This window comes from Stegostoma tigrinum, chromosome 39, assembly GCF_030684315.1.
Source record: "Stegostoma tigrinum isolate sSteTig4 chromosome 39, sSteTig4.hap1, whole genome shotgun sequence".
NCBI classification, from domain to species: domain Eukaryota; kingdom Metazoa; phylum Chordata; class Chondrichthyes; order Orectolobiformes; family Stegostomatidae; genus Stegostoma; species Stegostoma tigrinum.
Genome location: NC_081392.1, coordinates 1,058,554 through 1,085,184, shown reverse-complemented (window position 1 = coordinate 1,085,184; position 26,631 = coordinate 1,058,554). Strand labels below are relative to the sequence as shown.

Genomic DNA, 26,631 nt, shown 5'->3' with positions numbered 1-26,631 from the left:
ACTAGCAGGGCTGGTTTTAGCATGTGGCTGGGGGAGGGGAGATTTTGAAGCTTGTGAAGTCCACATTGGTACCCCTGGGCTGCAGAGTTCCCAATCAAAATATTGATGCAGGAACAGCATCTCATTCCTCCCACTTCCTACAGACAAAGGGGGTAGGGCCATGGGTACCTGCATGGGTCCAAGCTATGCCTGCCTCTTTGTAGGTACATGGAACAATTCCTCTTCCAAAGCTACACTGGCCCTATCCCCCATCTCTTCCTCCATTACATTGATGACTGTTTTGGCGCCGCCTCGTGTTCCCACGAGGAGCTCGAACAGTTCATCCACTTCACTAACACCTTCCACCCCAACCTTAAGTTCAGCTGGGCCATCTCTGACACCTCTCTCTCCTTCCTGGACCTCTGTCTCCATCTCTGGCATCCACCTGGAAACCGATATCCATTTTAAACCTACCAACTCCCACAACTACATGGAATATTCCTCCTCTCACCCATCTTCCTGTAAAAAAAATGCCATCCCCATTCCCAATTCCTTTGCCCGCGTCGCAACTGCTCCAGAGATGAGGCATTCCACTCCCGAACATCCCAGATGTCCTCGTCAAAAACCGCAACTTCCCATCCACAGTGCTCAAAAATGCCCTCAACCGTGTCACCATCATTTCTTGTGACTCATCTCTCACACCGCCTAGTCACAATAATAACCCAAAACAGAATCCCCCCCGTCCTCCGGTACCACCCGACCAACCTACAAATCCAACGCATCATCCTCCGACATTTCCACCATCTGCAATCCGAGCCGACCACCAAAGACATTCTTCCCTCCCCATCCTTTTGGGCTTTCCGGAGGGACCACATTCTTTGACTCCCTTGTCCGCTCCACACTCTCCTCCAACCCCACCACTCCTACCACTTTTCCCTGCAACCGAAGCAAGTGCTACACCTGCCCCTGTACCTCCCCCCTCACCCCGATCCCAGACCCTGGGAAGACTTTTCACATCAAACAGATGTTCATCTGCACACCTGTCAATGTTATATACTGCATCCGCTGTTCCCACTGTGCCTCCTCTACATCGGCAAAACCAGAGGCTTGGGGACCGCTTTGCGGAACACCTACACTCGGTTCGCAACAAACAACTACGCCTCCCAGTCGTGAACCATTTCATTTCACCCTCTGTGCCCCCACCCCCCCAACCTCCTGAGACGACATGTCCATCCTGAGCCTCCTGCATTGACACAATGACGCGACCTGAAAGATGCAGGAACAGCATCTCATATTTCGCTTGGGGACTCTACAGCTCAATGGTATCAATGTGGATTTCACAAGCTTCAAAATCTTCCCTCCCCCGAACACATGCCAAAACAGCCCAGCTAATCCCTGCCTCCCTAACCATTCCTCCCACCTCAAGTCCCACCCCATCCCCTACCCACTAACCTCATACCATCCCCCCGACCTGTCCATCCTCCCTGGACTGACCTATCCCCACCTACATTCACCTTCACTGGCTCCAACCCTGCCTCTTTGACCTGTCTGTTTCCTCTCACCCTATCTTCTATCCTCCTTCCCCGTCTCCCTATTTATTTCAGAATGCCCTTCCCCTCCCACATTTCTGAAGAAGGGGCCTGCCCCGAAACATCAAGCTTTCCTGCTCCTCTGATGCTGCTTGGCCTGCTGTGTTCATCCAGCTTCACACCATGTTATCTCAGGTAGAGGTGGAAGCTGACCGTCTTTCTAGTAAAAAGGGTAGGGTCTCATTTTTAGCACTCCAGCTTTCTGAAAGTGGGATGTGCATTGGGAGATGTGCATCAAGATTCTGCAGATGCCCTGACACACAATGATGTATGAACGTTTTCCAGAAAGTTCAAATTTTTGAAAAGTTGATTGATGTTTTGCAAGCATCTTTGACCTAAATATATGGGCAGATACTTGGACAAGATACTGGGAATCTGCCTACTTACTTAGCTTGGAAATGCTGAAAAATTTAATACTTAAATGCAACAGTGGTTAAACAATCAGTCCAGGTTACAGTCTGATGTCACATAGTCAAAGATTTTACAACATAGAAACGGACCTGGTCCAACTCATCCATGCCAACCAGATACCCCAAATAAATCTACTCCTATTTGGCAGGATGTGGCCCGATTCCCTCTAAACCCTCCTTATTCATATTTAGACACTGGAGACAAGGGACCAAGGGACAATGGTGCAGTGTAAGAATCACAAGGAATTAGTATCCAGCTAAAGGAAACTAATGGAATGCCATTCTTTATTATGAAAGAAGGTAAACAAAGAAAAAATGTTATGCTTCAGTTGCACAGGGCTCTGGTAGATAGTGTGTGCAATTTTGTCCTCCTTATTTAAGGCAAGACATAAACGTATTGAGAGTGATTCCGATGAGCTGTACTGGATTGACACGTGGAATACGCAGGTTGCCTTATGACTGGACTTGCTTCTATTGTGATGAGCGATTGGATTGAAATGTATAAAATTCTTAATAATAAGGTAGACTGGAGGTGATGCTTTCTCTTGCACGAATCCAGAACTAAGGCGCACTGTTGAAAGTTTTTGGGGGGGGGGGGGGGCGGCATTTTTTTTTGGATAGACATGAGAACTCTTATTTCCCAGTGGCTTGTGCAACTGTGGAATTCTGTGGCTCTGCCTCCTCCACGTACTGGGGCAATTTGGAGGAAATTGTAATTAGATTTTTAATAGGCAAACAAAATGAATGGTTATCAGGCATAGACGGGAGTGTGAAATCAAAAAGCAAAAAATAACCTAAATCAGCCATGAAGTAAACAGGCTCAATGGGGTGAGTGGACTAATTCTGCTCTTATTTCATACTTTTCATATTAAGAAAATTTATACTGAAGTTTCCTCCAGTTTTCCATGAACATAAAATGGTTCTTCAAATAATTTTATAACAGCTAAACAAAGCTATTTGAAAACAAGATAAAGTTACAGTGTGAATTACTTTCCAATAACAATTGCATAGGATGAATCCACTAAATGTACCTACATATTTGAAGACAATTCCAATATTGTCAGAATTCACTCAAATCAGTCATATTGACATTGTATCATCCAGCAAACACTGCCAGATGCATAGTAAAACTTTGCGCACGTGTGATGAGTTGGGTCGATGTTGACAGGACAACTTAATTTGACATGCTTAACAAAATAGACTCCTATTCGTAAGGCACTTGGTCAACCTTATATATATATAGCAAATTTCTTGAGAAAACCCACAGCACATCATATTTACCTGTTTTGAAGTCTTTACATCTCGCAGTGCAGTGCCATAAGGATTATAGAAGTGTTTTAGCTGCCTGATAAATTTGTTTTCATATTTTGTCACAGCAAAGAACTCAGTCTGTTCAAATACAAACGTGTAGACCCGAGGATCATTCAGGTTTAGCTTCTCAATGATTCCATCAGCCACAATGATGTGCAACTGGGGGACATATCGATGCATGGAATGAAGGATTGCATTACCTTCTTCTGCAGTTGGGCAGTTGGTTAATCGCATTTTGGCAAAAGACACTGGCTTAGCCATCCATTCCTTCCCAGAAACACTGCCATTTGGGTGGAAGTAAAGTCTCCCTGTCACATGTGGGGTTGCTTTTCCATTGATCTGCCATTTGCACCCATTATATCGGTAGCGGTAGTTGTCCACTGGAGAGATATCCATTGCCATGATGTAGTTCTTCTCAGGATCCAGCCCAGAAACGGAGTACTCACAGTATGGGAACATAAACCTGCCGCGTTTGGACATCCTCATCTCAGTGCCCAAGTTATAAAATTTGTCCCAAATGCTCCATTTCTTTAGGTAGACTTTGACGTTGCCAGACTTCAGACAGGAGGGAGGGGATTTCATCATGTTGCCTTCCAATCGGTGAGTATGACTGGGGTTGATGGCTGGAGGAGCTGCGCGTTCCATGGCGGCTTGGAGTGTTTGAGTGAGTGTACCGTGTAGGAGGTGGTGGGGGAAATGGTTTGCAATCGATTGCTCCTCCTCGGATCAAAGCCCGGCCATGGAATCAGCGAGAGAGGAGCCCTGCAACTCTCCGCTGCTGTCAGCCATCGCCGGGGGTGAGACGGCTGCCGCGGGCTCGGCTCGACGAGGACATCCTGAAAGCAACGATAATAAAATCAATTCCTTTCAATAGCAATTTTAAAATAACAACAAGGGAAATGCATTTACACCCTGGCGGCGTTCCCCCTCCCGGCAAAGAAGCCCTCACCTTCCCGTCGTTGGAGGGTGGGGGGCCGGATTCTCTGGGGACAACGTGAGAGCAGCGGCGGAGCCGAGCCCGACATGTGATTGCAGCCCTGGAGCCGCTGTCCCTACAGTTAACGGGATCCGCGCCGAGCAGAGGCCTGAGCCTGAACGTGGGGCCTGGCCACCCTGTCTCAATCGAACACAAAGCGCCTCTTGCCATCCACCCCCAGGGCTTTGTGTGAGACTCTCTCTCCCTCCTTCAAACACGGGCTGAGCTTCAGCCGCTACGCCCCCCTCCCGGCTGCTGTGATTATCCCGGCCTCTCCACCTCAGCGTGTTCGAAGCGAGCGGTTGTTCAGAAAAGAGGAAAAGCAGGCGCTGCCCATGTCCCGACGGGTGCGATGCACACTGGCGCTGTTCCTGGCTCCAGGCCTCTAAAGAACACGCAGCCGCCCCTCACCACGTGACCCCCTCAGGAACCACGTGGTGGCTCTGGCATTGGCCTGCCCTCGTACTCCCCCTAGACGTGACATTGTCTCCCCTCCCCCTCGCCTTGATTCCACTACATGGTTCTCCTTCATCCCCTCCCCCGCCTCCAGCGGCCCTCTTCCTTTCACTTACTCCACCAATACATTACTTACATAGAAAAAAAAGAGCAGGATGAGCCCATTTCATCCCTTCCGGACAGGTCCATCATTCATCAAGACCATGGCTGATGATCCAGCTCAATACCTAATCCTGCTTTCTGCCCATAACCTTTGACCCATTCCCCCTATGGGCTATATCTAGCTGCTTCTTGAATACATGCACTGTTGTGACATCAACTACTTCTTTTGGTGATGAAATCCACCTGCTGGTGTCCCATGTTTTGTTCTCCACTCCAGCAACATCTTCACCACATTTCTCCTCCATTGCATATCCTACCTTTTGCCCCTCCTAATAATGCATTCCTCCACTTTCTCATGTATGGTTCACCTTCTGTTCCAGGTGGCTTCCCTCCCTTTGCCTCCACAAATGCACCATAATACTCTCACCTTCCCTTGCTCATGCATTTTCTCATCACTGCTTCCCCTTTTCTCTTTCTCCAGCTGCACCTCTTACTTCATTTCATTATAACAGTATGACTCTTAGAGGCACCAGACTTGAAACATTAACCTTTTTTTCCTCTACATAAACGCAGCAGGTCGTGCAGCATCATTGTCTTCGTTTCCAAACTTGTTTCTGAATATGAGATAGTAGGAACCGCAGATGCTGGAGAATCTGCGATAATAAGGTATAGAGCTGGATGAACACAGCAGGCCAAGCAGCATCATTGTTGTCAAAACCAGCAAAGTGCTGAATCTGACAGCAGATTATGTCATACATAACACTGTTTATAATAAACATAAACAACACAAACTTGATATTTTAAATTGGTAAATAGATATTTTAAATTGAAATGAGTAATTCAATTTCTCACCTTTAGAGGCATTAATAGCCTCAAACTCTTATCTGGCAGTTCCCATACATCCACCTGAGAAAATGCAAATGATCCTAAAGGAAACCACTAACTTTCACACCTTTCCACTGCATCTGATTAGTCTGTGATTTTCTGTAAACCACTCAACAAGGTTGTAATGGTTTCCTTATGTAAAGTATTTCTAAATCATTCTTCTACTGAACTAGATTCTAAACGCTAATAAAAAATTCAATACACAACAGTCACCAGGATCCTGGGCAACAGAAATGCCAATGAGGGGTGTCAGGATAAAGAAATTTAAAGCAAAGCACCTATTGATCAAATGTAATTTTCCAGTTGTGCTCTCTTCCAGAAGCAGATTTACTGTTGAAATGAAATTAACTAGTTTTGCATGCTTTTCACAGAAAAGCAGCTACAAACTCCAAAATATCCCACATTTTCTTTCTGCAAAGTTATTTCAATCATGATGAGTGTGGTTACTTGTGTTGAAGAATGGAATTCCTTTAAATAGTTTATAAATTCCAGGACACCAAGTAATAAAAACAGAACTTGGCTTAATATTAGTCAGTGAATGGAAATTCGAATACATTTCAAATAGTGAATCTCTTCAGCATTTCAATGCCAGAGCTTTACATCATTATTAAGGCTACAGCGAAGTATTGATATTTTGTAAGAGAGTAAAATCTATGGTTTGATAGCTGTGCGATTATATAATCAGAATTTTAAATACGTCTAAAACAGATTGCTGCATGAGCCTAATCCTACTTCACATCCCTACCTCCAATCCCTTTCTTCTTTTAAACATTTAACCAAATATAAATTAACTCAAGTTAACATGGTGTTCCAAAGACTGCAACATGGCAAGAATGGCTTAATTACATTTCCTCACTTTGACCAATTAACCTGGAAAATGGCAACTACTAAGATAGACTGTCAAACACTGGGAAAACTGGAAGGAAAAGCAATCCTCATCAGCATTGATTGTAATACATAACATCGTTTATAATAAACAAACAATACAAACTTGATATTTTAAATTGGCAAATAGATATTTTAAGTTGAAATGAGTAATAAATCTCAACTTGTTTGCTTGAGTCACTTTGGGATGTTTGGATAGCACAATGCGAAATGCAGATCTTCTGCTGTAACACACACAATAGTTTATTTTTTCCGGCTCAAATCAAAGGTATCTTACAGGGGATATATTTTTATTTTGATAGGAGTTATTTTCTATTGAATAGTGAAAAAGACACACAGTGGGAAAATATGGATTTCTACACTTGAATTTGTGTTACAAAAAATGCTACAGCAGTTTCTTGCATTGCAAAATATATGTTTTTGTACAAATCAATGAGCCAAATACATTGAGATGCAATATCAATTCTCTATCTGCTGCATTCTTCCATTTTCTATTAATACATCTTGTATAATAGTTTCTTCAGATGACATTGCAACGCACAATTCTTACAACACACCTAATTTTTATTACCTTCTCTCCAAGATAATTCAGACTGTCTTAACACTCCAGGTGTTGACAATCAACACGTTGCAGTCATAGTTTTTTTTGACGAACAGTACTAAATGCTGATTCACCTTAAAGAGGTGCAGAAATGATGGCATAGTGGTAGTATCTTTGGATGAGCTATCCAGGGACTTGAGCCAATATTCTGGAATCATGGAATTCAAATTCCAACAGGTGATGGAAATTAAATTTAGTTAGGACAAACATCTGGAACTTAAAAAAGCTAGTCTTAGTCATGACGACCATTAAACCATCATCCAAGAAAACAAGAGATAACAAGGAGTAGGGTTGGATGAACATAGCAGGCCAAGCAGTATCAGAGGAGCAGGAAGGCTTACATTTTGGGCCTAGACCCTTCTTTGGAAATGGGGGAGGGGAAAGGTGTTCTGAAATAAATAGGGAGAGAGGGGAAGGTGGATATAAGATGGATAGAGGAGACAGACCTGTCAAAAAGGTGGGGATGGAGCCAGTAAAGTGAGTGTAGGTGGGGAGTTAGGAAGGGGATAGGTCAGTCCAGGGAGGACGGACAGGTCAAGGGGGCGGGATGAGGTTAGTGGGTAGGAGATGGGGGTGGGGCTTGAGGTAGGAGGAGGGGATAGGTGGGAGGAAGTACAGGTTAGGGAGGCAGGGATAAGCTGGGCTAGTTCTGGGATGCGGTGGGGGAGGGGAGATTTTGAAGCTTGTGACGTCCACAGATACCATTGGGCTGCAGAGTTCCCAAGCGGAATGAGGTGCTGTTCATGCAAATTTCAGGTGGCATCGTTGTGGCACTGCAGGAGGCCCAGGATGGACATGTCATCTAAGGTATGGGAGGGGAAATTGAAACGGTTCGTGACTGGGAGGTGCAGTTGTTTAGTGCGAACCGAGCGTAGGTGTTCTGCAAAGCGGTCCCCAAGCCTCCACTTGGTTTCCTCGATGTAGAGTCGGCCACAACGGAAACAGCAGATACAGTATACCACATTAGCAGATGTGCAGGTGAGCATCTGCTTGATGTGGAAAGTCTTCTTGGGGCCTGGGATGGGGGCGGTGAGCAGTTGCAGGAACAGCATCTCATATTCCATTTGGGAACCCTACCGCCCACTTGTATCAATGTGGACTTCAAGCTTCAAAATCTCCTCTCCTCCTACAGCGTCCCAAAACCAGCCCAGCTTGTCCCTGCCTCCCTAACCTGTCCTTCCTCCCACCTATCCCCTCCTCCTACCTCAAGCCCCACCCCCATCTCCTACCCACTAACCTCATCTCGCCCCCTTGACTGTCCGTCCTCCCTGGACTGACCTATCTCCTCCCTAACTCCCCACCTACACTCACCTTTACTGGCTCCATCCCTGCCTCTTTGTCCTGTCTGCCTCCTCTCCACCTGTCTTCTCCTCTGTCTACCTCCCCCTCTCTCCCCATTTGTTTCAGAAACCCCTTCCCATCCCCTATTTCTGAAGAAGGGTCGAGGCCCGAAATGTCAGTCTTTCTCCCGGCCTGCTGTGTTCATTCAGCTCTACCACTTGTTATCTCAGATTCACTAGCATCTGCAGTTCCTACTATCTCTGATCCAAGAAAGCAAAGTCATTAGGTTCAATAATAACCTTTGGGGAAGGAAATTATCCAGTCTGGCCCATATCAATGTGGTCGATTCTTAACTAGCCTCTGAAACAGCTTGGCAAGGAATTCAGTTCGGAGGCAACAAGTGCTATTTTCCAGAGATCTTCACATCTCAGTAATAAAAAAAAAGCCAACGGAGCTCATACCAAAGTTCAATTCTGCCCAGAAGTGCATCTTCCAGCCAGTCACTGGATAGCAGTCAGGAGATGAGATCTTGGATCCTTTCCTACTCTTGGCTAATTCATGAGCAGGCAATTAAAACCTGGAATCGGATCAGGCTTTAGGGCCCAGGAGATCCATAAAAATCATTCTATTTAGGAAGCAAGGCTTACATTTACATAGCACTTCCTTGGCATCGGGGCATCCCAAAACACTGACGTTTTATTTATACTTCACAGAATGTCACACAATTTTGCACACAGAATGTTCTCACAAACAGTCATGTGATAATCATCAGGTTATGTTCTGGAATGTTCATCGAGGAATAAATATTGGCCAGGACAAAGAAAACACTCCTAAACATCTTCAAAATTAAATAACAGAAACTTTTACATGCACGAGATGGGCAGGTGTGACTTTGGTTTAAAGTCTAATCTGAAATACAGCACTTCTGACTGTATTAGGAATATCAACTAGTGGGGCCTAGAAGCAAGTCCAAGACCCTCAGCAGGACAGAGATGGAGACAATTTGGTAGGAAAATAAACCTCATCATTCACTTTAAAAATTATTAGAAACAACTGATTTCCCCAGAACAAATACTATTTGATTCTAACACCGATTGTTTTCTTCAAATAATTACTCCTTCTGGGAATTCTGGTCGGCGCAACATCGAGGGCCGAAGGGCCTGTTCTGCGCTGTATTGTTCTATGTTCTAAAATACAGCCTTGCAGCACCATTGTGAACTCCAGCAGCACAAATATTCTTGCAGGGTCAAACAAAAATTCCAGGGGCTTTTAGGGTAAGCAAGCTCACCACACTGCATCATTTAATCAAATGTCAACTCATCACTGCACTAAAGAAAGCTTATAATAAGAGCAATGGTAGAAATAAAATATAATTTAATATTTTCATTTAAATGAAAAATTACAAAGTTGTTCCACAAACATACAGTAAGTTACAGGAACAGTGGACTTGCTTGTGCTCCATGAAGCTGAACATGTCCATCAAAGCATGTCACCATTATCATTTGGTGATTGTTGAAGTGCATAAATTATATTGCCATTGTCTTCACAAACAACTGTGACAGTACTGGAGGGATGAATCATTTGATCGTTTGTCTGTGAGCAAGTCTGAAAATTGTAACAACAAAAGATTAGTTAAAAACACTGCAATTTCCTTTGACCGTTGATTGAAGATTGGTAGATGTCTGCACAATGAAGTTACGCTTTTAAGTTTTAAAGTTTTCTCTTTTCATATCTAAAGGATAATTTGAGAGTTATTTTCCCTTACCAATTGATTTTCATATGTAGCTTGACATGTTAAAAATTATTGCAAGTGCCTTCACAAAATTCACCCTCTAAATTACACTGCTACAACCAGTGTACAACTACATTTAGATGTTCAATATCGGCAATATTCCATTGGCTAAAAATGAAGATACAACTAAAACAAAGTACAGGAGATACCAATAACACAAACCACAGACTAAGGTGATTCAAGTTCACATTCTCAGCCAATGAGAGGCAAAAAAATAAAGACAATTTACAAAGAGAAGTAAGAGATTCAGAAGTGAGTGTTGCTGCTTCTCAACAGAATATAGCATTACAATAACAATCCAGTTCAGGAATTATTAACAGCTTTCTCATCTTTTAGTATCATGGGACATTTTGAGGACGGAAAACAAAAGGTGAAGCTTCGATTTGAATCCCAGATATGGGAAACCTTGCATACAAAAACTTTAACATCAACACAACAGTTATTACTTCAAATTAAAGTGCAAATCTAAAGCTACCTCAGTCTGGGAAATCATGCTACTGATGAGGGCTAGAGATCTGCTATTCCCTTAGGTTTCAGTGCTCAAAACACACTTAAAGCAGTTATAAATAGCAATGAACAGAAGTCAGAGTGTCCCAACAGGCTACAAAGCCTACTTGTCGGTCTGGAATCTTAGGGAAAGTCGTAACAACAACAACATACATTTGTATAGCGATAGTAGGAACTGCCGATGCTGGAGTCTGAGATGACAAGGTGTGGAGCTGGATGAACATAGCAGGCCAGGCAGCATCAGAGCAGGAAAGCTGATGTGTCAGATCAGGACCGTTCTCCAGAAATTGGGAAGGAGAAAGGGGCTCTGAAATGAATAGAGGGCAAGGGGGGAGGTGGTGTTAGAAGGTGGATAGTGGAACAGATAGGTGGAGAGAAGACTGACAGGTCAAGGAGGCGGGGATGAAGCTAATAAAGTTCAGTGTAGGTAGGGAGTTGGGATGGGGGTTAGACAGTGAAGAGGGAGGGGCAGGTATGAGATGGAGGGCTGGTCTTGGGATGAGTTTGGGGGTGGGGAGACTTTGAAGCTAGTACAACGGACCACATTAGCAGATGTGCAGGTGAACATCTGTTTAATGAGGAAGGTTTTCTTGGGATTGGGATGGAGGTGAGGTGTCAGGACAGGTGTAATACCTCCTGCAACTGCAGAGAAAGGTGCCTGGGGTGGTATAGCACCTTTAATGTAACAAACATCTCAAGACACAGGAGTTTTAGAAAACAATGTATAACATTGAATCATATCAAGAAATATTAGGTCACACAAGCTTTATCATAGAGCTAGTTTTTAAGGACTGTTTTAAAAGCCGAAAGTGAAATGGAGAGGTGCAGGAAAGGAACTCCAGACCTTAGGACCAAGGCAGCTGATGGCACGGCTACTGATGGTGGATCAATTGGAAATGCACAAATAATCGGAATTAGAGGGGTGCAAATAGATGAGGGTTATCGGGTTGGTAGAGAGTACAGAATTAGGGAGGGATGAGACCATGTAGGAGGATTTCAAAACAAGAAAAAGAATTTTAAAGTCAAGATGTTAGATAACGTAATGAGTGAGTACATGGTTGGGGGTGGGGGAAAGAGGGTTTGTTGGAAGTTAAGACTTGGGCAGTGAGTTTTGAATGATCAGAGAAGACAGAATGCGGTACCACACTCAGGTGTGCATTAAAATCATCAGTTTTAAGCAGATGAGCTCAGGCTGGACAGAATAAAACCATAAACAATAGGAGCAAAACTAGGCCATTCAGCCCATCAAATCTGCTTTGCCATTCATGGTCAAAAGGCTTCTCAACCCCATTTTGCTGCCTTCTCCCCATAGCCTTAGATTCCTTACTAATCAAGAGCCTACCTCTGCTTTAAAATTCCAAAGTGATTTTCAAAGTGTCCTCTTAACTGCTTCCTCAGCAATAGATTTCAGTATTTTACGAATGACTGGTGTCAGTTTAACTGTTCTGTAGTTCGCTGTCTTCTCTCTCCCTCCTCCTGACTAACAAGCAGCATGACATTAGTATCCAATCCACACAAACCATTCTGGAATCAAAGGAATTCCATTGGAAGGCAAACTACTTGGCTAATGGTAAGATTCTTAGTAGTGTAGATGAGCAGAGAGATCTCGGTGTCCACGTACACAGATCCTTGAGTTGCCACCCACGTTGACAGGGCTGTTAAGAAGGCATACAGTGTTTTAGCTTTTATGAATAGAGGGCTCAAGTTCCGGAACCAAGAGGCTATGCTGCAGCTGTACAAAACTCTGGTGCGGCCGCACTTGGGGTATTGTGTACAGTTCTGGTGACCACATTATAAGAAGTACGTGGAAGCTTTGGAAAGGGTGCAGAGGAGATTTACTAGGATGTTGCCTGGTATGGAGGGAAGGTCTTACGAGGAAAGGCTGAGGGACTTGAGGCTGTTTTCATTAGAGAGAAGAAGGTTGAGAGGTGACTTAATTGAAACAAATAAAATAATCAGAGGGTTAAATAGGGTGGATAGGGAGAGCCTTTTTCCTAGTATGGTGACAGCGAGCACGAGAGGGCATAGCTTTAAATTGAGGGGTGAAAGATATAGGACAGATGTCAGAGGTCGTTTCTTTACTCCGAGAGTAGTAAGGGAATGGAATGCTTTGCCTGCAACGGTAGTAGATTCGCCAACTTTAGGTACATTTAAGTCGTCATTGGATAAGCATATGAACGTATATGGAATAGTCTAGGTTAGATGGGCTTGAGGTTGGTATGACAGGTCGGCACAACATCGAGGGCTGAAGGGCCTGTAACTGTGCTGTAATGTTCTATGTTCTATTAAATACACTCAATGACTTGGCCTCTACAACCTTCTGTGACAATCAGCTCCACAGATTCACCACCCTCTAGTTGAAGAAATTCCTTATATCTCAGTTCTAAATAGCTGTCCCTTCCCTCTAAGGCTCTACCTTCGGGCACATGTCTTTCCTACCAGCAGTTACATCTTGTCCACATCCACTCTATCCTGAATTAGGATACCCAAGTCCCTTTGTATTACAGATTTCTGAAGCCTTTCTGCATTTAGAAAACAGTCTATGTCTCTAATCCTTCCCATTCTTGTATTCCATCTGTAATTTCTTTGCCCATTCTTCCAGCCTCCCTGCCTCCTCAACACTACCTGTTCCTCCACCTTTGTGTCATCTGTAAACTTAGCAATAATGCCCTTTGTCCAGATCATTAGTGTGTAATGTGAATAGTTGTGGTCCAACACAGACCCCTTCAGAACTCCACTAGTCACCAGCCATCCTGAAAAGGCCCTCTTTATTCCCACACTCTGCCTTCTGTTAGCCAGCCAATCCTCTATCCACACCAGTACCTAGCCTCGAACACCATGGGCTCTTATTTTATTTAACAGCCTTCTGTGCAAAATTGTCAAAGGCCTTTTGGAAACTCAAATAAATGCATCCACCAGCTCTCCTTTGTCCAACTTGTTTGTTACTTCTTCAAAAGAATGCTAACAGATTTGTCAGGCATGACCTCCCATTGACGAGGGCATACTGACTCAGCCTGATTTTACCAGATATTTCCAAGTACTCTACAATCTCATCCTTAATAAAAGATTAAAATATAATCAACAACTGAGGTCAGGCTAATGGGCCTCTAATTTCTCATCCTCTGCCTCCTCTTTTTAAACAGGGGTATTACATTACCAATTTTCTAGTCTTCTGGGATACTCCATTGGTGGTCATTTTTCAGGAACCAATCTCCTCAGCTATCTTCTTCAGAGCCCAGGGTGTAGTGCATTCAGCCCGGTAATTTACCCACCTTCAGATCTTTTAGCATCCTCAGTGATGGCCACTAAACTCATCTCTACCCCCGATTCTCTAAAGTCTGGTATGCCAATGATGTCTTCCATCATGAAGACTGATGCAAAGTACCTATTCAGCTCCTCTGCTATTTCTTTATTCCCATTACTACTTCTCCAGCCTTACTTTTCAGCAGCCCAATGTCAACTCTTGCCTCCCTCAGGTTTTATATATCTAAAACTGTTCTTCAATAGCTTTTTTAAAAATGACTAGTTAATTCACTCATACTTCATCTTGTCTCCCCTTATGGCTTTTTTTAAGATGCCCTCTGCTGATTTTTAAGGACTTCCCACTAATCTTCACTACATTGTATGTTTTATCTTCTGGTCTTGGATATTTTGAATTAGCAGATTGATTTCTGACCTTTTCCAGCAACTGTTTTTGACTTCTTGCATATTACAATTACTGCCCCCAAGGGGTTCATTCATCTTAAGCTCCCTAGTCAAGCTTGTCTCATTACACATCCAGAATTGCATGTTTCCTAGTGGATTCTACCAGAAGCTGCTGAAAAACCATTGTGTAGACATTCCATAAATTATCTCTCTTGGAATCCACTACTGGGCTGACTTTCCCCGTCTACATGCATACTGAAGTTCCTCATGATTATTCTCATAGAAAAAGGTGTGTAAGGCAGGCACTACCTCCTAACTACTGCTACATGGACTGCTCATAACTTATACCAGGGTCTGTTTTGATTTTGCTGTCCTCAATTCTAATCACACATATTCTCAGTCTTCCAACCCTATAATCACTTCTTACTGTCAATTTATTTTCATTTCTTCCTAACAAAGCAAAACCCGAAACATTGACTCGCCTGCTCCTCTGACGCTGCTTGACCTGCTGTGCTCGTCCAGTTCCACACTACGTTGACTCTGACTCCAGCATCCACAGTTCTTGCTATCTCCAACCTCAGTCCTGCGTTAGCTGTGCACCTTTCTCATACTTGCTCTCTATTGGCTGTGCTGAACTCAGTTTCCGGACCCTTTCCATATTCCCTGCCCTATCACTTGTTCTGGAAACTAATAGCCTCTCCAAAGTGCTCCCTCACTTTAACCAGTTTACAGTTCTTGCCACCAACCTATTTAGCATTTCTGCGAGGATTCTGGTCCCAAATCATTTCAGCAAAGTTTGGCGACGTTACAGACGTGGAAACAGGTGTGCTTTGTAACAGAACAATTGAAAAACTGGTAATTTAACTTGGGAACAAATGGGCCTACAAGGTTGTAAACAGATGGGATTAATCTCAGACAGATGGCAATTGCTGGGGAGCAGAGTTTGCGGTGGGCAATGGAAACAATGGTTTCAGATTTCACAGTACAGGGATGAGGGTTGAATTATCCTTGTTTATAAAATGCAGAAAATACTTAGAAGGACAAGTCAGAAAATTGATACGAACTTAATTAAGGAACATGCTGCTTGAAACACAGGCTGATCTTGATAGTTTGGAGGAGATGGATAATGTTATTTAATGTGGAAATGCAAAGTTACAAAGTTAGGAGTGGTCGCACTACAACAGCAATGAAAACAATAATATTTATTCCACATGACACAACACAGGACATATTGAGGATATGATGGATACATAAAGGCCTTAGCATGCTAAACTGTGGAGATAATGAAGATAGTAGAACATAAATAATTATTTTAAATTTTAGACAGTGCTATAACTGGAGTAACTCTATACAACGATCACTACATAATGAGATAGCCAGATACTGAAATATAGAAACAAGAGGCCACCAATCCGCCCCTTGAGCCTTTTGCATCATTAACTGTAGGAACATTTTGTATCCAAAACATAATTACCTACCTTGACCCCATATCCCTTAATAACCTTGGTTAGCCTTAGTAACCTTGGTTAGCAAAATTTAAATCTAAATCTTAAATTATTTATTGAACCAGCTTTTATTATTAATTTTGTGAGGAAGCTCCATTCACCAAAAAAATAAATGCTTCCTAAGCTCGCCAGAATGGCTTGGCTTTGATTTTAAGATCACGTCCTTGTGTTAAGTTCTCTTCAGAATTTTTCTACATACCCTTTCAATTTCTTTCAAAACCTTCAAGTAAAACTTCAATCAAAACATCCCTCAACTTTCTATATTCCAGGGAATAACAGTTTACATGTAAAAGGCATTATGGTGTACCTGTTAAAATATTCAACGTTCTCTAGATACACAGGAGAAGAACCTCAAATAACAATCACTGATTCTACAGGAGACACTGGCTATATGTTCAGGACTTTTAACAGCATGAGAAGTGGCCCTTCAGCCCATCTTGTCCATGCTGGTCATCAAATACCTTCTATTCTAATCTGCACCCTCTCTGGTGCAATCATATCCTTCCTCATATGGCAAGTTGAACTGCATGCAGTACTCCAACTATGGCCCACTCAATGTTATATAAAGCTCCACTGCTCTTGCTGTTACATTCAACGCCTCTGATAATAAAAATAGGAGCCTTCTTAACCACCTTATCCATTTGTCGTCCTGTTTTTAATGATCTATAGATGTGCATTAAAGGTCGTTCTGATCTTCTGTATCTCCTCGGGGCCTTCTGTTCAATGTTACTTCTTTGCCTGGTCAGACTTCCCAAAATGTATCAAGTCACACTTCAGTATTAGATTCCACTGCCATTGTTCAACTTATCTGACCAGCACAACTACATCCTCCTGTAACCTAAGGATTTCCACCTTGATATTTACATAGCATTAATCTGCAAATAGCAAGGAACAAAGCACTGACTTGTTACACATTTCCACGATAGCTGGGTGTTGGGAGCAAAGGAGGAGTGGACAAGGGTATCCAGAGGGAATAGTCCTTGCAGAAGGCTGACAGGGAAGGAAAATGTGTCTGTTGGTGGTAAAAACGGTGGCTAACGATCCTCTGTACGTGGATGCCAGCGGGATAATAAGTGAGGACAAGAGGGACCCATTGCTGTTGCTGTATGAAAGCGAGGGGGTGAGGGCTGAAGTGCGGGAGATGGGTCGGATCCAACTAAGGACCCTATCAATTACAGTGCCAGGGAATCCTCAGTTGAGGAAGAAGATGGACATTTTAGACAAACTCTAATCCTATGCCTAGTAATTCTACTCCCATTTTCCAGTACTTGGCCCAAAGTCTTGCATGCCTTGGCATCACAACAGCACATCTAAATAAGTCTTAAATATAACAAGAGTGTCTTCACCACCCTTACAGACATGGTCTGGGTGAAAACATTTTTTCCTTACATCCCCTCTGAACCTCCTGCCCCTTTAAATCTACGGCCCAGTTATTGATCCCCTCCCCAAGGGGGACAGTTCCTTTCTTCGTCTTATCTATTTATACATCTCAATCATGTCCCCCTTCAGTCTCCTCTGCTTCAATGTAAACAACCCTAATCGATCCAATCTCTCTTCATAACAAAAGTCCTCTAGCAGCATCCCCTCTAATTTTCTGTTTAGGTCTCCAAGTCCCGTACAAAATAGTGATTTCCACAACAGTAAATCAATACTGCAATCAGCCTGTCACTGATTGCCATATGCAGAAAATTTGCTGCACTGCAGCTTAGAGGGAAAGCTGTTCTCCGGCCCTGGCAACATAGTAGTAAATCTCTTCCGTGCCATCTCCAGTGTAATTACAAACCTCCTACAACATGGATTCCAGAATTACACACAATACTCTAGCCGTGGCCTAACCAACAGTTTATATTTTTCCATCATGTCCTCATTGTTCTTAAACTCTATGCCTTGGCTAATAAAGACAAGCGTACCATTTTTTTAAAAACCACTTTATCTACCTATTCCACTATGTTAAGTGATTGATACATACTAAGGTCCTATCGATCCTCAATGCTTCCCTGGTTCCAACCGTTCATCTTGTATTCCCTTGCTCTGTTTGCCGTGTTCAAGTGCATAATCTTTTCCACTAATAAGCCAATATGATCATCCCTGTATATCCTTGTGTAACCCAAGATTATCCTCCTATTTATCACCCATCAATTTTCCTAACATTTGACAAGTTAGTGATCAACCTTCTTATGTTCAACTCTAAATCATTTATATACATCATTAGCAGCAACAGCCCCAACACTGTCCTCCAGCACCTCTCGTGTGGTCAGAGATGAATTGAAAATTATTGTCAACGCCCTTACTATTTTCTCACTCAATTAGATGTTAGGCTTCAATATGTAACGTTAAGATCAGGACTATAGTCTATCTTGTCGGGCTTCTACATACTGGCTTAAAAAGAGCTCCTGAATGCATTTCAACAATTCTGCTCCCTCTAAACATTTCACACTCTGACTATCCCAGTTAATATAGAGGAAGTTAAAATCCTTTACCATTATTAACCTATCATTTTTAACACTTCTGCGAATTACCTACATACCTATTTATCTCTCCTTGACTGTTTGGAACTCTACACAGTACACCTCAAGGTAAGTGACAGCTCCTTTTGGATTTTAAGTGTAACCCATATGACCTAATTTGAAAAACCTAAGATATTATCCTTTCTTGACTGCAGTAATTGACCAGTGGATGAATACTGTAATGCCTGCCCAGCCACTGCCCTTCCTCAACCATGTCTCGGTGAGAGAAATGCAGTCACTACCCTACGCACTAATAAACACCCTCAACTCATTTGCCTTACTCACAAGACTCCTTACATCGAAGTAATTAATGTCCAGCCATGTGACTTGACTTTCTTTGAAATGCCTTCTAGACTGACTTGATGCTTTATCTACACTTGTTTATCACCCTTGATGTACCTCCACTGTTTGGCACTGCACTGCAAAATATGCTGAACATCCACCTATAGGTGTATCAACATTCCAGAGGGAACCCTTTGCCTACCATCTCCATTATTTTCAGCTTCTCCTTGGAAAGAATATTTCTGTTTTTAAGTTGGTCCACAAGATTTTCCATGGCTTTCAGCCGGGCTGAATTCCTCCTCTCGCGTTGCTGTATAACTTTCACTTTTTTTTGCAGGTTTGCAATAATTATTTCAAGCTGGTGTATGGTGAGGTCACTTTTGTAGTATGAGTGTTCACCTTGTACTTCTGAGGGGTCAGGCAGTGCAGGCACAACTGTTTCTACAGAAGCAATTACTGGCCCAGTGGACATAGCTGCATGATTTTTCACAACTGGTAGAGTTGACATAACTGGTACAAGGACAACAGAAGGCATCGTCAACAGTGTTTCAAAGCCAGACAGTTTTGTCAAAGTTTCAGTTGTTGCTGCTAGTAATATGGAAGATGTTGCAGGAAACACATTGGTGAGAGATAATGTTCGATTAGTTGATACCACAGCTGAAGCAGTTGCAATATTATCAAAAACTGACATTGCTGGAGTAGAAGAGACTGATGTTGAAGGTTTTAGCTGGAAAGATTTCAGCGTTTCAATATCTTGAGCAGCTGGATGCACAATTTCTATCGATGCTGGTTCCAGTTCCTCGCCCATCTGTGCTGACACAAGCTCTGAAGTTTCAACTGTTGGCAAAACTCCACCTGTTGTTCCAGTTTCAACTGATGTCAACATCGGTGTAAGTGGAACAGTTTCAACGGCTGCAACATTTTCAAACGGCAATAGAGATGGCTCCATTAGTGCAGATTGAGGAGATCTGCCTTCGTCTATTTGCAACAACTCAAAGGGATTCACTGCCATATTCGGTAAAGATTGAACAGTTGGTGTAATTGATTCTGATGTAGAGTCAATATAGGGACTACAAGAAAATATAGCTACCTTATCAGCTTCAGCTATTGTACTGGATGAAGTTGACAGAGTTGGTTCTGTAGTCATAACTAACAAATCAAGTGTGTCTGGGTCACTCACTTCACGCGATAGAACTGGAACAGTTTGCATTTGCAATGCCTTTTCATCTTCATTGCTTCGACCTTCCAACCTCTCTTTTTTCCATTTATTTGCGATTGATCGAGCATGGGCTCTCCTTTTCTAAGGAAATATTTTTAAATTAGAAATTTCAAAAATACATTTGATCCCACAGAATCATTTTAATATATATATTATTACAGTTATCACACACTGGGATCTCTTTAAGCTGCCCTCATTACTACAGAAGACCTTTGGAAATGGTCAATCGTTATGCTGATAGACACTGTTTAAAATAATTAATTGTTTGCACACTTAAAAATTTAAAAATTTAGGGCAATACAAAAACCATCACAAAAGGCCTATTGCCTACTCAACATCAGTAACACCCAATTACATCAACATGAACCTATAAGGACGAGAAGACCCAGGCATGTTTATTGATTTGCTGCAAGTTGGCTAACTTCAACCAGGGCAACAACTGCTGCTTCGACAGTTAACCTCAACTCTTTCAGCCAGGGAGCAGGAAGGGTGAGGGGTTTTAGCTTCTGGCCAATATGTACTTTTCAAATCACTCAGTATCCTGTTTCACAGAGTCTTGGTTCTTTAATTTGACCCATCAATTAGCAGAGCCCCAGTTTGTGGATATCCGAGTGATCAGAACAAGGCCCTCCACAGTGTAACAATCTCTAACATTCACCATTTTCACTTGCATATGAAGAATGATTAGCTCAGCAAGTTGCTAATGGTTTGAACTTTCATTTCTAATTACTTTTAGGGGAGCTAACAGCTTAGCGGTATTATCGCTAGACTAATCATCCAAAGACCCAGGTAATATTTTTGGAACCTGTGTTTGAATCTTGCTATGGTAGATACTGGAATTTGAATTCAATAAAAATCTGAAAATGCTAGTCTAATGATGAGCATTAAACCATTGTTGATTGTTGGGAAACCCATCTGGGTTACTGATGGCCTTTAGAAAGGAAACTGCCATCCTCAATTGATTGAGCCTACATGTGGCTCCAGACCCACAGCAATGTGACTGACCTTTAAATGCCTTCTGGGCAATTAGTGGCCCAGCCAGTGACACCCTTGTTTCATGAATGAATTTAAAAAGTAAAGTCCTCAAGATATTCCCAAACCATCAAGTAGCCAATGAACTACTTTGAAGTGAAATCATTGTTGTGCACAGACCCATTGCTAACGCCCTACAATGGGGCTTTCACCTCAAGGGGGAAATGTAGCACCATATAATCAAGCTGCTTGTGGTCTAGTGAAAAGTTGCGGTCCTCAAAACTATGCAATAATTTGGAATTTGAGAAGTCTTATTAAAATTTGTTTCAACAGTCCCTTTTAAACCTGTGACCGCTACAATTCAGAAGGACAAGGGCAGCCGATGCATGGGAATACCTGCAAGTTCCCCTCCAAGTCACAAACCATCCTGACTTTGAAATATATCACAGTTTGCTCATTGCTGCTAGGTCAAAATCCTGGAATGCCCTCTGCAACTGCAATGTGGATGTCCATACATCTGAAAGACTTCAGCAGCTCAAGGAGGCACATTTCCACTATCTCTTCTAGGGCAACTAAGGATAAGCAACAAATACTGGCCTAGACAGCAACGCCACATTTTGTGAACAAGGTGAAAAAAGGGATTTGGACCAAGTGGGGAGGCAATGACACAGTGATATTTTACAGTAATATAACACAAACATATCCTTCAGTCCAACTCATCTATGCTGACAAAGTTTCCTAAACAAAAATATCTATTTACCGGTGCTTGGCCCATATCCCACTAAACTTTTCCTATTCATATATCTTTCCAAATGTCTGTTAAATATTGTACCTGTTACTGTGTCTACCACTTCCTCTGTAAGTTCATTCCACATATGAACTACACTGAGGAAAAAATTGCCTTCAGCTCCCTATTAAATCTTTCTCCCCTGGTTGGGCTAGTAATCCAGAGACTCAGGAAATTTGACAGGAGCTGGGTTTGAATCCCACGAAGGTAGACTGTGAAATTCATTACTGAAAAAGGCTGAAATGCTCTCTCCATCAGCCCAAAATAGATAAATATCCAAATTCAGAAGCTCGCCCAATCCAAGAGATAAATTACTCAGAGCTATGTATGAGGTTTCCTTAATTTAGTGGCTTTGTTTAAAATCTCCCTTATTTTTCCAACTAATAAGTATTGAATGGTCTGTTTCCGTGCTGCATGACTCTATAGCAGCTGTTCATTGCTCATCCCTAAAACTAAGATACATGCAGCCAGAGAGCAGGGCCAGTTTGGCTGGAGTCTGGAATCACAAGCCAGACGCTGAGCAAAGACTATGAGTTTCCTTTCTAAAAGGACATTGATGATCCATTTGGGTTTTAAAGCTGTTTATATCTCTCAGCTTCATGATTACTTTTCTTGGTCACAAATTTGCTTTTATTTTCAGGTTTTTAAAATAAAACCAATTTCAAAATCTGATTTTAAACACAAATTTTATGGATTAGCAGCCCAGGCTTCTTGAGCCTAGATCACTTTGTAATCTCAGTTACCAATGCGGTAAGAATACATTAAGGCTTTACTTCAGTTCCATTTCTTCAAGCCACGAGAGCCTTATTTCCAGGTGTACCCCTCAGTGATTTTAGGTAGATTTCAGCATTATTCCACAGATTTTGAAAAAGCGCACACAGGAATATTCAAACCTACTGAGGGCAAACATACCACAGGCTGCTCTGGAAAAGGAAAAATCGTAGGTACAGCATCTGCCTTCAAGTATCGTGTCCCCCACTTCCATTCAAAGCTGTCAGGAGTAAAGTGCTCACTGCAGATGTATTGGTATTGAGATGGAAGCCATTTCTCCCTTTTCATGTAGGAAAGCCATTTCGCGAGTCTCTCTTTGTCATTCAATGGAAACCTCAATCAAAACAAAAAGTCGCTTCTGAGAACTCAAAACAAATATGGATTCTCCTGATGCTATAAGAGTTCAGTGTCGATCAACAACTCTCCCAACTCACTACCACCCCGAGCAATCTTTATATGTTCATTTGTAACTAAGAAATTAAGACTTCTCCGCAATTCAACACTCACCTGAAAAGGCCCCAGTCCATCATAAATTCTCAGCTACAGCAAACATTTCCACTGGAATAGAGAAAGCTATAGGTATGTACTGGACAGGAATGAGGGTTATCTAAGATTACAAAGAGGTATTGATCAATTGGGTCAATGGGCCAAGAAGTGGCAGATGGAATTTAATTTGGATAAATGCAACATGTTGCATTTTGGTAAAACAAACAAGGGCAGGACATATACAATTAATGGTAGGGCCTTGGGTAGTGTTGTAGAACAGAGAAACCTAGGGGTTCAGGTACATAATGCCTTAAAATTGGCATCACAGGCAGACAAGGTGGTTAAGGCATTTAGCACAGCTGTCTTCACAGCTCACACCTTTGAATAAAGGAGTTGGGACATCATGTTGAGATTGTACAGGACATGGGGAGACTTCTTACGTATTACCATGCGCAGTTCTGGTTGTCTGACAATTGGAAGGATATTATTAAGCTGGAGAGGGTTCAAAAAGATTTACCTAGGTATTGCCAGGAATTGAGATATGAAAATAGGATGGATAGGCTGCGACTTTTTTCACTGGAACATAGGAGGTTGTGAAGAGACCTTATAGAGGTTTATACAGTTATGAAGGGTCTTACCCTTAGGGTGGGGAAATGCAAAAACAAGGTGCAAAACTAAACTGGGGTTCAACTCCAGCCTTGAGTGACTGTCTGTGTGGAATTTGCAGATTCTCCTCATGTCCATGTGGATTTCTGCCATCATTTACTGTACTCGAGTACTGTGATTAGAACATAGAACATAGAACAGTACAGCACAGAACAGGCCCTTCAGCCCACAATGTTGTGCCGACCATTGATCCTCATGGATGCACCCTCAAATTTCTGTGACCATATGCATGTCCAGCAGTCTCTTAAATGACCCCAATGACCTTGCTTCCACAACTGCTGCCGGCAACGCATTCCATGCTCTCACAACTCTCTGCGTAAAGAACCTGCCTCTGACATCCCCTCTATACTTTCCACCAACCAGCTTAAAACTATGACCCCTCGTGCTAGCCATTTCTGCCCTGGGAAATAGTCTCTGGCTATCGACTCTATCTATGCCTCTCATTATCTTGTATACCTCAATTAGGTCCCCTCTCCTCCTCCTTTTCTCCAATGAAAAGAGACCGAGCTCAGTCAACCTCTCTTCATAAGATAAGCCCTCCAGTCCAGGCAGCATCCTGGTAAACCTCCTCTGAACCCTCTCCAAAGCATCCACATCTTTCCTATAATAGGGCGCCCAGAACTGGACGCAGTATTCCAAGTGCGGTCTAACCAAAGTTTTATAGAGCTGCAACAAGATCTCACGACTCTTAAACTCAATCCCCCTGTTAATGAAAGCCAAAACACCATATGCTTTCTTAACAACCCTGTCCACTTGGGTGGCCATTTTAAGGGATCTATGTATCTGCACACCAAGATCCCTCTGTTCCTCCACGCTGCCAAGAATCCTATCCTTAATCCTGTACTCAGTTTTCAAATTCGACCTTCCAAAATGCATCACCTCGCATTTATCCAGGTTGAACTCCATCTGCCACCTCTCAGCCCATCTCTGCATCCTGTCAATGTCCCGCTGCAGCCTACAACAGCCCTCTACACTGTCAACGACACCTCCGACCTTTGTGTCGTCTGCAAACTTGCTGACCCATCCTTCAATTCCCTCGTCCAAGTCATTAATAAAAATTACAAACAGTAGAGGCCCAAGGACAGAGCCCTGTGGAACCCCACTCACCACTGACTTCCAGGCAGAATATTTTCCTTCTACTACCACTCGCTGTCTTCTGTTGGCCAGCCAATTCTGTATCCAAGCAGCTAAGTTCCCCTGTATCCCATTCCTCCTGACCTTCTGAATGAGCCTTCCATGGGGAACCTTATCAAATGCCTTACTGAAGTCCATATACACCACATCCACAGCTTGACCCTCATCAACCTTACTAGTCACATCCTCAAAAAACTCAATAAGGTTTGTAAGGCATGACCTACCCCTCACAAAGATTGATGTCCAAGGACACTCAGATCCATCTATTCCACATGTTTTGCAGTCATTCTCCACTTAAGTCCTAACCTTCCTCCAAGGTGGACAAGTTGAAATTTTCCTACATCATACTCCATTTTCTCTTTGTCCCTTTGCAGACGTTTTACCTCTTCTTGAAAACTTACTTTCCCTCCCACACAGGGACGTAGGAACTGCTGCCAGACCTGCTGAGTATCTCCAGTCACTTGCTGTTATGATTTAATCTGTGAGATGCCTGTGCGCTTCTGGAGCTGGATGCACTCGGCTAGGCGTAAAGGGAGGGCTGAACGGCCTCATCCCGGCTCGTTCCACTGCTCTCCCTTCACTTTACGAGCCCAGTGAAGCTCCTACAGGCAGGACAAGACGACACTCACTTGTAGAAGCTGATCCTCCGCTTATCAGCGGCCACTTGACCTACATGCCGCCAGCAATCGGTCACGGTACAATTCTTGGGCATGACAGCCGTAGCGAGTTCCTCAATTCAAACTACACTGAACCGCCATGGCAGAATAATTTTTGCTGTGGTCGGGGGTAGAATATACAGCACGCATGCGCAGAGACACCACGTGACCTTCAGGATCACCCGTCTTTGAACGCATGACGCTCGAGAAGCTGCTACCTTCCTGCCAGTATGAAACGTGGGAGCGCCCTTATGATCATCATCGCCAGTGTCGCGTATCACATCAGACCTCTGATAACAAAGTGTGGAACTGGATGAACACAGCAGGCCAATCAGCATCTCAGGAGCACAAAAGCTGACGTTTCGGGCCTAGACCCTTCATCAGAGAGGGGGATGGGGTGAGGGTTGTGGAATAAATAGGGAGAGAGGGGGAGGCGGACCAAAGATGGAGAGTAAAGAAGATAGGTAGAAAGGAGAGTATGGGTGGGGAGGTAGGAAGGGGACAGGTCAAGGAGGCAGGATGAGGTAGCGGTAGGAAATGGAGGTGCGGCTTGAGATGGGAGGAAGGGATGGGTGAGAGGAAGAACAGGTTAGGGAAGCAGAGACAGGCTGGACTGGATTTGGGATGCAGTGGGTGGAAGGGGAGATTTTGAAGCTTGTGAAGTCCACATTGATACCATTGGGCTGCAGGGTTCCCAAGTGGAATATGAGTTGCTGTTCCTGCAACCTTCGGGTGGCATCATTGTGGCACTGCAGGAGGCCCACGATGGACATGTCGTCTGAGAAATGGGAGGGGGAGTTGAAATGGTTCGCGACTGGGAGGTGTTTTGCAAAGCAGTCCCCAAGCCTCCACTTGGTTTCCCCAATGTAGAGGAAGCCACACCGGGTGCAATGGATACAATGTACCACATTGGCAGATGTGCAGGTGAACATCTGCTTGATATGGAAGGTCATCTTTGGGGCCTGGGATTGGGGTGAGAGAGGAGCTGTGGGGGCAAGTGTAGCACTTGCTGCGGTTGCAGGGGAAGGTGCTGCGTGTGGTGGGGTTGGAGGGGAGTGTGGAGCGGACAAGGGAGTTGCGGAGAGAGTGGTCTCTCCGGAAGGCAGACAAGGGTGGGGATGGAAAAATAGCTTGGGTGGTGGGGTCAGATTGTAGATGGCGGAAGTGTCTAAAGATGATACGTTGTATTTCACTGTTTCCATTGCACCCGGTGTGGCTTCCTCTACA

The 26,631-nt window shown here is 43.3% G+C and overlaps 2 protein-coding genes across 7 annotated transcripts in view; both read right to left on the bottom strand.

The window, feature by feature from the left end:
• The window catches only part of LOC125447831 (uncharacterized), a 145,231-nt gene extending 140,590 nt beyond the window's left edge, over positions 1-4,641 (bottom strand). For all 4 annotated transcript variants that reach the window (XM_048522601.2, XM_048522602.2, XM_048522603.2 and 1 more), the window contains exons 1-2: positions 4,545-4,641; positions 3,260-4,125 (exon numbers count right to left, since the gene is read on the bottom strand). In XM_048522601.2, coding sequence (XP_048378558.2) covers positions 3,260-3,934 — 675 coding nt within the window. In that variant the 5' untranslated portion in view covers positions 3,935-4,125; positions 4,545-4,641. The remainder of the gene's footprint in view (positions 1-3,259; positions 4,126-4,544) is intronic.
• A 5,207-nt stretch (positions 4,642-9,848) lies between these two features.
• On the bottom strand, positions 9,849-25,563 carry LOC125447854 (THAP domain-containing protein 5-like). 3 transcript variants are annotated; one of them, XM_048522630.2, is made up of 4 exons: positions 25,150-25,366; positions 22,604-22,796; positions 18,916-20,013; positions 9,852-10,080 (listed from the first exon to the last, which is right to left on the bottom strand). In XM_048522630.2, the coding sequence occupies exons 2-4, from the start codon at positions 22,748-22,750 to the stop codon at positions 9,955-9,957; spliced, it is 1,371 nt and encodes a 456-aa protein (XP_048378587.2). In that variant the 5' UTR covers positions 22,751-22,796; positions 25,150-25,366; the 3' UTR covers positions 9,852-9,954. The 3 variants fall into 3 exon arrangements, with proteins under 3 accessions (XP_048378588.2, XP_048378587.2, XP_048378586.2); XM_048522629.2 differs by lacking the exon at positions 25,150-25,366 and adding an exon at positions 25,378-25,563 and having other exon boundaries at positions 9,853-10,080; XM_048522631.2 differs by lacking the exons at positions 22,604-22,796; positions 25,150-25,366 and adding an exon at positions 22,970-23,563 and having other exon boundaries at positions 9,849-10,080; positions 18,916-20,008.
• Between the last annotated feature and the right edge of the window lie 1,068 nt (positions 25,564-26,631).

Coding starts and splice junctions, on each gene's coding strand:
- LOC125447854 (XM_048522629.2), bottom strand. CDS start 25,460: ATGCCCAAGAATTGTACCGTGACCGATTGCTGGCGGCATGTAGGTCAA. Junction 20,014..22,603: donor CTTTTCCAGAGCAGCCTGTG/GTATGTTTGCCC, acceptor ATATTTCCTTAG/AAAAGGAGAGCCCATGCTCG. Junction 10,081..18,915: donor AGCTGAAAATAATGGAGATG/GTAGGCAAAGGG, acceptor TACAATTTTCAG/ACTTGCTCACAGACAAACGA.